General features: G+C 37.4%; 1 protein-coding gene across 4 annotated transcripts in view; it reads left to right on the top strand.

Moving 5' to 3' along the window:
- Positions 1-12844, top strand: part of RAD23B (RAD23 homolog B, nucleotide excision repair protein) — an 87134-nt gene that overhangs the window by 525 nt on the left and 73765 nt on the right. The window contains exon 1 of one of the 4 annotated variants that reach the window (XM_056805305.1): positions 58-753. The exons of 2 other annotated variants lie outside the window; for them this stretch is intronic. In XM_056805305.1, the coding sequence (XP_056661283.1) occupies positions 574-753 (180 nt within the window). In that variant the 5' untranslated portion in view covers positions 58-573. Of the gene's footprint in view, positions 1-57; positions 754-12844 lie in introns of those variants that run through there. One more of the 4 variants, XM_056805306.1, reaches the window with a different exon arrangement.

Raw genomic sequence — 12844 nt, 5'->3', positions numbered from 1 at the left:
AGGGAGCGCGCGGGCTGGGGCGCGGGGTGAGGGGCCTGCGCCGCCTCCCGCCAGAGGAAGCGCGATACCCCAGGCAGGGGAAACTAGCTTGCCGGGCACGGAACCATTACCAGCCACCCTTTCCCCCAGCCCCATCTCTGGGAATGGAAGGAAGGCCTTAGTTGCTCGGTCCTCGGGAAGCTGGGTGGTCGTCCCCTAGAGGGGCGGGAAGGATTTAAGGGAAGGGAAACTCGGCCTCCGCGGCCTCATCCCGGCCCCCCAGGCAGTATTGGGCGCGCTGAGAGAGCCCCACTAGAGATTAAGGAGGGGCGGGCGGGAGGGGAAACCGCGGCTGCGCGGAACTAGGGACTCCTAGGGAGTTGCAGGCGGTGGGCTATGCGGCCAGAGCCTGGGGGAGGGTGAGGGAAGAGAAAGATTCAGAATTGCTATTGCGTGAGGAGAGGGAAGGGGGAGGGGAATCCGTGCTAGAATGGACCCTGTTACTTGGGGTTGGGGCTGGAGAAGTGGAAGGGAGTAGAGAATTTGACGGCGACAGGGAACCTGGGGGCAGATGTTGTTGCTGAACCCGCGACTATGGTAGGGAGAGTGGGGAGTCGACTAAGCCTTTGGCCTGCTGAGGGGGAGGGGAGCCTAGGGAAGTCGAGTGCTGGGGGTGGAGTCCAGAGTCTGTGGGAGTCCTATGGGTGGGATTGGAAAGAAAGCTTTTATTGCTGCTGCTTGGAGAGGACCTGCTTGGGAGCTGGGATTTTGGAGGTTGGTAATGGAGACTTAGGAACCTGTTTAACTGGGATCAAGTTGCGGTGGTAATCAGAAGTTGAGAGGGAAGTGATGAAGATAGCTTTCCAGGCCCAAGGTCTTGCAACTGCAGTATTTGCCACCTCTCCACTTCGGGGGGACAAATAGTACTCTCCTTGGCGCTCACAAACCCGAGGGTTGAGAACCTTAGTCCAGTTCTTTGTATAATATGTGATTCTTTGGGAATCTGTATCCTTTCTGAACCGGATACAAATTATACAAGTATTATTTGCTCTTAGGCAGCCTTGAGCATCCAGGTTTGTCTACACATTTTGTAGGCCTGAATTCCAAAGGTGAAATCATAGGCTGGGAGGCTTGAAGGGATTTTAGAGATCATATACTGTTTTACAGATGAAGAAACTGAGCTATGGAAGAGGTGAAGTAAGTAATGGAAAATTCAGAACTAGGGCCTTGGTTTCCTGTGTTCTAACTACAGTAACAAATCATGCTACTTCTTTTTTTCCTCCTTCATTTGTGAAAGTTTTGAGAGTTTGTCGGTACTTAATTTTTAGCAGCAAACATCAGGGATCAGCTTAACTGTCTAGCATTTATTTGCACACTTGAGTACCCCCATCAAAACCCATTGCAATTTCTGCACTTGTGACAGCTAAGAGTTAGGAAAGATGCAGTGCACTAAACTGAAGTCACTACCAGTTTGATAAAATAATCTGGAAATCCCGAGAACATCGATTTATCAATTGTGCTTTCGAATTTGTCTATGCCAAATAGGAAGCCTTCGAAGCTTATTCACCCAGATGGAAATAATTTCTTTACCATTTGATCTCTTGACAATTTATACTTATATAATTAACATTCTAATTTGTACCTATGTATATTTCTGCTCTCCTTATTTGTAAACTCCTTAATATTACCTCTTATTTTTATATCTTTGAATTTTCCTTAGCATCTGTCAGACCATAAGCTTAATGACTGCATAAATTGTGGTAGTCCTAGTTCTAATGATAAAAGTTTTATTTTCCTTAATGAAGAATATTTAATAGGTAATTTGATATGTACTTTTTATAACAGCCACCTTCCTTGGTCTGTGAGTAAGGACATTTAGTCTTGTTTTATATAGTTATTTAAATCCCATCTAAATCCTTCGATTTATATATATATATATATATATATATATATGTATATATATATATATATATATATATATATATATCAATATGTGGTACAGAAATTCCTAATTTGGAATTGGACGTTTAATGTGATTTTAAATGGAATTTTTTTTCCAAAATAATATCATTTTGGTGTTGAAAATTTTATGTTTCTGCCAGCTAGGATATGGTGGGCCCAGAGCTGAATTCATATTAGTCCTCAGACACTTATTAGCCATGTCTCTCTAGACTAGTCAACCTCTGCTTTAAATTTTCCTCAAATGCAAAATGGGGAGTTGTGAGGATCAAATTAATTTGTATTTGTAAAGTGCTTGGCACACTACCAGGCATTTAACAAATATTTGTTCCATTCCCTTGTTCCCTCTCAGCATAATTATGGAAGCCTTTTACAGGGTTGGTAATACCCCTCCTGTAGAATATTGGGTTAGGTGCTTGCAGCCTATTGTGAAAATTTAGATAAGAAGTGATCTCTGTCCTCATTGAGGTAGTTTAATAAAGAGGGGCTATAATAAAAGTTAATGTAATTTGCTAATATAAGTAAATAAAGGAGGTACAAGGTGCTTTTTGAAGTATGGGATGGTGGTAGTGCTTCATGGAGAAGGTAGCATTTCATAGGTGCTTTAAAGCAGTGCTGTCAAACTCAAATAGAAACATGGATTTAGATCCCAGCCCACAAATGATCATTAGCTATGTTTTATTGTATTTTTGAGTTGAACACCCCTACTCTCTAATACAAGGGTTCTCAACCTTTCTTGGTCTCTATACCACTACGCTTTCAGTATTCCCTTCTTGTACCCCTTATTTATGAAAAGAAATCTGTTCAAGAGTTAACAGTGCCTATCTACCTAAGAAATAGATTGGTTAATTACAAGAGTATGATATGATTGTTTATCTCCAAATTCCCCATATGCCTTTGACAACTATATCATACCCCATGCAGTATGCAGACCTCAGAACTATAAAACACTGAGCCTGAACCATATTAAAATGTAATTGGAAAATATTTAATCAACAAAAAAACAAAAAACATAGATATGTGTTATTTTTAAGTCATTATTTGGCCAGTAGGGCTGCAGATCTTGTAATGGCTGATTTCTATTTGAGTTTGATATCACTTTTTTTTTTTTAATTTTTTCTTTTAAACTCATGCCTTCTGTTTTGGAATCAGTACTGTGTATTGGTTCCAAGGCAGAAGAGTGGTAAGGAGTAGGCAATGGGGGTTGAGTGACTTCCCCAGGGTCACACAGCTGGGAAGTGTCTGAGGCCAGATTTGAACATAGGACCTCCCATCTCTAGGCCTGGTTCTCAATCCACTGAGCTACCCAGCTGCCCCCATACTACTGCTTTAAATGATGTGTAGTCTTTCAGCGTGTTGAGGATGGTTAGAAGAGGTTATTGAAAGAATTGGAAATAGCTTGACATGTTACACTCTTTCTCTTTATACCATTCAACTGGTAATGCTTGCTTATGTCTCTTAATTCTTTCTACCTGACTTGTGTCAACTTTAAACATTTTCATATACATTATGTCACAGTCTAAATGGTGACATACTGTGTCATTAGATCTCTATACTTTGACTTTAGTTGCCTAAATATGTTGTGTCTAGTTTTTGGCATTGGTGGCTAAGTGGTGCAGTAGTTATTGCACTGGGCCTGAAGTCACAAAGATCTGAGTTCAAATCTATCCTTAGATACTTATTAGCTATGTGACCTATTAAGGAAAAAAAGAAACTCAACCCCCTTTTGGTCTCAGTTTCTCATTTGTTAAATGGGGACACTGGAGAAAAATGGCAAACTGCTTCTGTCATTACCAGTAAAACAATATGGGCAAAGTCCAGGGATCACATAAGTTGGATACAGCTGAAAAGCAAGTTTTTGGCATTAAATAAGAAAATTGGAGGTTTAGGGTTTGGATTGCTTAAACAGCTTTAGCTCTAGGAAATTGAATACTTTCTGTCCCACATCAATATCCTCAATGCTCAATACTTATTAAAAACCTTTCTTAAAGGCACCTCTGGCATATAGGGAAAGAACTGAAGTTAAAGTTGGAAGGAGAGACCCATTTTTTAATTTTGACTTTTAAAAAATCAGTTCACCACTCTGAACCTCATTTTCCTGGTCTCTAAAAAGAAGGGAAATACAGTCCCTATGTTTTGTGAGGCAAGTGCTTTGAAAATTGTGCTTCATAAAGTTATACAAGTATATAAAGTCCAAATGACATTTTTCTTATGCACCTTTACAGCTATTTCATCTGAATATTGCAAAGGGTGACCTGTAACCTTTTGGTAACATTTTAATTTATTAATTAAGGATGAAAAATGGAGGCTATTAACCTATTAAACCTAATGTTTTAGAAATGCAACTTTTAACTTTAGATCCACCACTTAACTGCCATTGTGACCTTGAGCAAGTAATTTAACTGCTTCTAGTCTCCTCATCTTTAAAATGAAGTTGTTAAACCTTAAGGGATCTAAATCTGTGATTGTGCTCTAAATTATTTCACTTGTTAGTGGCATTTTTCACTGTATTAATGTTTATTCTCAATGATCACACAAGTTTTTGGGTACAGAACAAATCAGATTGGCTTTTTGCACAAGTTATCTTTGTACAGTTTGTACAAGTGTTGTATCTTCCAAAATGTTTGGGTTAAAGTGTAATATAACAGAATTAACCTTCACACTACAGGAAGTGTTACTTCTTACTCTAGGCACAAAAATCAAATCAACATGGCCATTGCTTTGGTTGAAAAAAAGTTTGATGTGTTTTATATTTATATTACAAATATTCATAGAATCCTTATGGGAAAATGAATATCTCTACACACTTTTATTAATTAAAAAAGGGAGAAAAAGTTAATGATTTAAGAATGTAACCAAAAATACTTTTTAAAATCTCAAATGCCAAAATCAAAATCCTGAAGATTCCAAAAGAAATTACTAAAATTGAAAACAAAAAAATTGAATTAATAAAATTAGGAGCTGTTTTTTTTTTTAAACAAAATCCAGTTAAAAAGCTAAACTATTAGCTAATTTGATTAAAAAGAAGAAAGTGGAAACCAAATTTAAAAATTGAAGAAAAACTTAAAGGAAGTAAAGGATATTAATAGAAACTTTTGCCCAACTATGTGCCAACAAAACCAACTACAGAGGTCAGTTGGCAGACCTTTATGGATCAACTTAACCATTCCTGTGACTTTTCAAATCAAAACTCTTACTTGCCCACTATTCTATCACATGTTGTCTTTCCATATTAGAATATAAACTTCTTGAGGTCAAGGACTAAATGATTTTGTATTTCCGGTGCTCTGGATCTGTTACATAAATAGTAATTGCTTAATAAATGGTTTTTCTTTCATTTATTCATTGTCCAAGGAATAGAGCTAGATGTTAGATACAAAAATCTCAGACTTAGTTTACAGTTTTATAGAGAAAATGGATTGAACATAATTTTTTTTTAACCCATACCTTCTGTCTTTGAATCAATTTTGTGTTTTGGCTCCAAGGCAGAAGAGCAGTAAGATCTAGGAAATAGGGGTTAAATGACTTGCCCAGGGTCACACAGCTAGGGATTGAGAGTGTCTGAGGCCATATTTGAACGTGGGACCTCCTATCTAAAGGTCTCTAGGCCTGGCTCTCAATCCACTGAGTCACCCAGCTGCCCCCCATAATTTTAAAAGTATGAAATTAAATGCAAAAAGGGCACATACTGCTGTTTCCAAAAATCATCAGTTGAAGGAACCAGAACAAAAAGAGCAGGTAGTGGAAATTACTTAAAGTTGGGAATTAGCAACTCCTCAAGAATCCAGACTGTAAGTAACTGAGGTTGAAGAGTGATGATTGCTTTCCTCAAGTGGCTGATTATGAGTCTAATTCAATTCTAGGCTGAAAAGGAGTCAGGTGCCTTCACTTACACTTTGTAACGTCACCTCAAGCTATCCTATATCTACTATCCTTCATTTCACACTTTGTCTCCCTGAAACATTTCTTCTGACCTCTATAAAAAATAAGAACAAATCAACAATCTTTTTTTGTGTGTGTGAGGAAAGGGAAGTGAATAATGTAAAGCAAAAACAAAACCTGGAAACGAATTTTCCATCTTTTCTTGACTTCCTAATCTAGCTATTGATCAAATCACTCAAATGAAATAATCTCTTCTAGTTTACCTGAAATCTCTTTATTTTCCCTATCTACTGGGCCCCAATCCTTATCATTATTTATTATTTCTCTTCAGCATTTAACACTGTTGGCCACTCTTTGCTCCTGGCTCCTTTTTCTTCTGAGGGAATTTTGGGACACTATATCTTGTTTTTTCCTACTTATCTGATCATTCAGACTTTGCTGGGTCTATATCCATTTATTTACCCTGAACTTGGGGGTGTCCCCAAGACATTGCCTCAGGCCAGTGATGACAAACCTTTTAGAGACTGAGTGACAGGCCCCACCCCCAGACCAAGTGCTGTGCCTGTCCCCTTCTCCCCTCAACACGCTGTGCTCCTTCCCCCCACCCAGTACTGAGTACTCCCTGCTTGCCCCTTACCCCACACCGGGGAGAAAGAAAGCATTCCCATTGGACTCCTGGGCTGAGGGGCCAGTGATGTGTCTTAGCACTGTATGGAGGGGGAAGGAGCATCTCTGCCTGAGTCCCCATGCCTTTCTAGTAATGAACTCTACGGGATGGAGCAGCTGTGGGCAATTTGGTTTACCATCAGTGCCCTAGACCCTTTTCTGTCTCTTTATATACTCGGTGATCTCTTCAGTTCCATGAAAAAAATAGTTATTCATTTTGTTACCAGATATAAGTGACACTGGTTAGAGTGCTGGGCTTGGAATCAGGAAGACTAATTTTTCCTGACTTTATATTTAGCCTCAGACAATAATTAATAGCTGTGCAATCCTGGGCAAGTCACTTAAAACTGTTCTCAGTTTCCCCATCTGTAAAATGAGCTGGAGAAGGAAATGGCAAACCATTCACTTCAGTATTTCTGCAAAAGAAATCCCAAGTGGGTTATGGAAGAGTCAGATATGACTGAAAATAACTGAACAATTACTGGGTTTATATATAAAGCCTATTTTTCTGCAGAACTTTAACCTTATATTACATCATTGACTAGTAGACAGGGTGTCCCTTGGGCATCTCAAGCTCAGTTTGTTAAAAGAGAGAAATTTTTTACCTAAATCCATTCTTCTTCCAAAATTCTCTTAGAGTATCACCAAAAAATCATTAGATAATCTGTGAAAATTCATTTTGAAAACTCAATTTGTGTTCATGTTAAGTGCTACTAGATTAAAGACAGTAAATTTTCTTGGCAGGAAATGAGAGTAAGGTAAGGAGGCCTCAAGCATAGTAAGTGCTTGATGAATATTTGTTTAAGTAATGCAAGTTTCCAAACTGCTTGGTTTTATGCATTGATTTTTGAAGCAAATCAGTTGGTTTACTTTCCATAGACAATTTTTTATAATTTCCAATGTCTGAGAATTTGACCCTTTAAATGAAGATATAAAACTACTACTAGTGGAACCTGTAGATTTTTATAACTATGATCTTGGAGTTTGGAACTGTTTAATGTAGAAGCTTTATTCTTGGAGACTGGATCTATATTATGTAAGAAATAACCCCCTTCCCCCCCCCCCAAAAAAAAAGGTTCTTTTAACTAGTATAACTATTTTTAAGTGTCATCAACCTTTTAGTCATACCAAGTCCTCACTCTCAGAGACATAATCATTCTCCCTGCCTTTACATATCTCATTTGCCAAGGTTTTTTTTTTTCCTGATTCTGCCTTTTGTATCCATACTCTTCTCTCCACTTGAATTGACACAGCTGTAATTCAATCTCTCATCATTTTTTGTTTGCCTCATCTATCCTGATAACCTAATTGTCTTCTGTTCCTCAGAGAAACCACACTGCTACCAAAGTTATTGTCCTAAAGTTCTGGTCCCTATATGACAGTCCTTCAATGAAGCCCTAGTAAGCACCCTGTTGCTTCTAGGATCAAATATAAATTTCTATGCCTTAAAAACTCTTACCTTGAGTTCATTATACATCATTTTCTTATAGTCTTCAGATCAGCCAAATTGGCCACCTTGTCACAATATAACATTTCTCATCTCTAAGCCTTTGCCTAGCCTATTCCCCAATTACCTATATCTCTTAGCATTCCTGATTGATTTCTTTCAAAGCTCATCTCAGGGAAGCCTTTTGAGATTACCCCAGATGCCTAGTACCTATCTTCCCCATTCAAAAAAGTTACATTGTATTTCTTTCTTATTTATTTTTGTATCTATATGTGCACAGATCTATCCCTCACTTGGCCCTTCTGGTGGTTCCTTTTATGTGTTATCTTCCTCCACTTAGAAGAATGCAAATATCTTGACTACAATATTTTTTATTCTCAGCACCTAGCACGGTTCATATAAGCAATTTAATAAATGCTCCTTGACTTGGTAGGCTCCTTGAGGGCATGTGTGAGGCCTTGGGCCACTAGATCTCCGGTTTTTTTGTTTTGTTTTGTTTTTGTTTTTTTAATCTAAAATGAAGGTACTGAACGGTGGTATGTTTGTTGATTGATTCAAATAAAAACAATCAGGATAATGAAATAGGGAAGCTTTGTAGGATTTGAGGTTTATGATAAAGACCAGATTCAGGTTGTGCAGGTGATTCTATTGATTAGCATAATAGAAAGAGACAGGAGATGTGGATCTCAGTTTCTTTACCTTTAAAATAAATGAGTGATTAGGGGAATTTCAAAATGAGCTTTCCTTGCATTGGTGCTATATGATCTATTAAGTAAAAGTTAGTAAGAATGAGAACAGTTTTTCAAAAAAGAATGTTCTATCAAAGGGTTTCTTAACCTAGGATTCACAGGATAAATTTGGCAATTAAGAGATCATTGGTAACTTTGGAGAAAGCATATTCATATGAATTATTACATTGGAAGTTAACTTTCAGAAGGTTTAGAAGAGAATAACATAATTTTAAGTGAATTTCACTAATTGAGTGACAAAAAAGGAGGAGAGAGAAAACAGTACCTATTTGGAGTGATAAATTCAAATGAGGTTGGGTTGAGGGGGTTGTTTTATTTTTAGAGGACTGTGTAGGTGTGACTATGATTTTAGGCAGCAGGGAAGCAGCCAGTAGACAGGAAAAGATTAAAAATGAGTGCAAGAGGAGATGATAGAGGGAACCAATCTGCTGGAGAAGGCAGGATAGGGATAGGACCAGAGGTTCATGTTTACCTTAGCAACCTTTTCATGTGAAGAGTTGAAGGAAAAGGTAGTGTAGGAAACTCTGGGTGAGTTGAGATAAGAAGGGAGCTCAGCACAGGGCTTCCACTTTTTCTGTGAAATATGAGGTGTAGGGTTGTCATCTGAGAAGGTTTGAAGAGGGATGAAAAAGTTGGGAAAAGCCCCTCTGGTGAGCAAGATAATGCATGGATTAGGGAAATATAAAATAATTTCCTGGCTGTATGAAGAGCTCATTTCATGCATCCCAGGGTACTGAAGAGGGCCTTGTGGATGTGGATGCTGAACTGCTATTGATCTTTAAAAGACCATGCAAGAAGCATACTGCAGGACTAGAAATAAAATATATGTTCTAATTTCTTCCCCCTCCCCCAAAAGATTTTTTGTTGTTATTATGTTATTATTATTTTATTATTATTATGCAGATTATGACATTTAATTTTTAATTCTGGTATAATTTTAGAGTATAATTTTACATTTTTTTCTTAAGAACTTGACAGTCATCAACAATTCCAAAAACAGCATAAAGATTTTACATGAAGCTACAAAACTATTACACATAGCTAAATGCCTTTTTGTGTATAATTTTACATGATACTGTGAAAAATATTTAATGCTTTTTCCTTTTTTTTTTTTGCCCTGGAGGTTCACTGTCACTATATCCTACCTTTGCCCACTCCCCACTTACTGAAGAAAAGGCCTCTTTTTTTAGCAAAACATACCTTATTGTCCGAGTCTGAAAAATGTATCTCTCATTCTGTACTTAGGCTGTGTTCCTTTCAGAAGGACACTGCTCTGACACAGATGCTACTTGTTAAAATTGAGAACTGTGAAACAAAGACTTATGTAGAAACCTATGTTTGGTATGAAACAATTTAATGATTTCACTAATGCTTCTCAGAGAAAGAATAAGCATGATTGGGCAAACTACTAGGAAACTTCCTGGCTTGGGAAAAGAACATACAGATTTAGCATATGAATTAAAATTTTTTATTTTACATATTGTTCTGCCTTTATTTTTTCAATCGCTGATCACATATACCTGAATTTATGTGTGCCAAGTTTATGTAAAACAAGGTCCTACGGTAATGTAATGGAAATTGTGTATTATATCCTATGATTTTATCCTTTATTTGGCAAAGGATAATCTTTCCTTGTCCTTAGTTGTTAAAGGTGTCTCTTTTCCCGTCTCCTCTTATTTGTTTGTATCATTACCTTTTATATTATTTATACCTTTAATGTATTATATGTATGTATTCATACCTTTTGTATCTAGGTTGTGTGTCCATTTGCAGTTTTGGGGGGTGATATTTACCACAAACTACTTTCTGCCTTTTCTAGTACTTTTTGATAGTGGATCCTTTTCCCATTAGTGAAGTGGTACACTTCATAAAGCAAGTCCGGACACCCAGAAGTTCAAATTAATGGAATCAATATTTATTTATTACTGATCAGGGCAAATCTTCATAATGAAAGCTGCCTGAGACTGAAATTACAATGCAGTTTTTATAGGGTGCAAGATACAAAGCAAACAATGTTCATTATGAGACCTAACCTTGATGGAGCAAGCAACCCTTATCGTCTAGAAGTTATATTGGTCAGTGGCATGGGGTACTGGACCTTTCATTGTATATCTTATACTACCCTGGCTGCAGTAAGGGAGTTACTTTCTCATGGATCCTGACTTTTATGTTGTTTTGGTTCTGAGCTGACTGACCTTCACAGAAAAGCTCAGTTCTGATTTCAGCTTTCCCCAGAGAAAAACAGGTTTTCTGGTCAGGACTTAGGACCCCAACTAATGAAGTGAGGTAAACTGATAATTTATTTGCTCCTGGATCTCTATCAATCTTTCTATTTTTTAACAAGTCTTTTTTAACCCTTATCTTCTGTATTAGAATCAATACTGGGTAGTTCCAATGCAGAAGTGCAGTTAAGGTTAGGCAGTGACCTGCCTAGTCACACAGCTAGGAAGTATCTATGACCATAATTGAACCTAGGACCTCCTGTCTCTAGGCCTGGCTCTCAATTCACTTAGTCCCCTAACGGCCCCCACTGCCAAGAAATTTTGATTATTGCTTAGTGGTTTCCTCACTTTCTCCTTAAACTTTTTTCATCATTTCCTTTGATATTCTTGACCTTTTGTTTCATCATATGAATTTTAATCTTTTTTCCCTGAACCTATAATGTAACCTTTAGTTTGGTATGGAACTGAATCTGTGAATTTAGGTGATAGTGTCATTTTTATTATATTGGCATGGCCCAACCATGAATAAGTAATTTTCAGTAATTTAACTTTATTTCTGTAAAGTGTTTTATGTTGCTTTCATATAATTCTTAGATATGTCCTGATAAATGGACTCTGTAATATTTTATACATTTATAGTTATTTGAATGGAATTTATGTCTCTTCTTGCTGGACTTTGTTGATCATACACAGAAATAGAAATACTTCAATATTAGACTGTATTAGTATACTCCAAAGGGCAGAATTAGCTAAGCTAGATAAAATAAGATAAACAAAACTGCCATAACCACATTTTATTTGTCATTTGAGGTGTAAAATAGAAAATTCCTGTAAAGTTTAAAGCTAAGAGTTTGGAATAGGGGAGGTAGTAAGAGAACATATTTTAAAGAAATTGAAATTTGTTCAATTAGTACCAACTGAGCCCTTACTAAGAAAAGGTAGTCCTTTTACATCTCCCTAATCAATTCATTATCCAACTCACCACAGCAACTTTTTCAAAATTTTTATCTATCTTCAAACTTTCGGGGGGGGGTGGGGGGGGGGAGATACAGCCTCCACTTCATTCCACATCTTATTTAGCTGCTTACCCCAGGTTACCAGTGGTCTCTTGATTTGTCTCATTGACATTTCTGCAGCTTTTTCTGTTATACACCTTTTTCTCCTTGATGTTCTCTTATCTCTAGGTTTTCATGACATTGTTCTTTCCTGGTTCTCCTCCTACATGACTTTCTTTTGGTTTATCATGCAAGTTATACTAACCTGAGGGTGTTCCCTAAGGGTCTATTCTGGTAGTAAACATCTCTACCTATGTATTAGATATTTCAAATTGTATATTCTATAGCTGTCTTAATCTCAACATGTCCAAAACTGAACTAATTAACCCCAGAACCACCCTTCTTTCTGAATTCCTTACTACTGTAGAGGCTTCTGTCTGACCTCATACCTGACTATTTCACTAGTTTGCCAGTTGCTCCCCTTGCCTAAGGCTTTCCCTATTCAAATCCATCCTCTCTACTCAGCTAAGTGACCTCAAGCATTAGTCTGATCATGTCATTTCCCTGTTTAATCATGCAGTCACTCCCTTTTGTTTCCAGAACCAAGTATAAAATCCTCTTTGGCTTTTGAAGCCCTCATATAACTTGACCCCTTTCTTTCCAGGCTTCTTAAACCTTACCATCTCCCTCCCTACTTCCCAATTCTGTAGTTCTGAGAAATTAGCCATACTACATGCCTCCTTCTTAAATTTTATTTCCTAGTTTCTCTCCTTCTTAAACTTTATTTCCTAGCTTCCCTGAATTTCTTAAAGTCCTACTTTGTTCATAAAGCTTTCCCAGGTGTTTTTGCAAACTTCTTACCTTCTGGCTTAGAATCGATACAAATATTGATTTCATGGCAGAAGAGTGGTAAGGTCATCTAGCTAGGAAGTGCCTAAAGCCAGA

The sequence above is a fragment of the Monodelphis domestica genome, chromosome 7 (assembly GCF_027887165.1).
Source record: "Monodelphis domestica isolate mMonDom1 chromosome 7, mMonDom1.pri, whole genome shotgun sequence".
NCBI classification, from domain to species: Eukaryota; Metazoa; Chordata; class Mammalia; order Didelphimorphia; family Didelphidae; genus Monodelphis; species Monodelphis domestica.
Note: the sequence above shows the minus strand (reverse complement) of the source record. Positions and strands in the feature narration are given on the sequence as shown.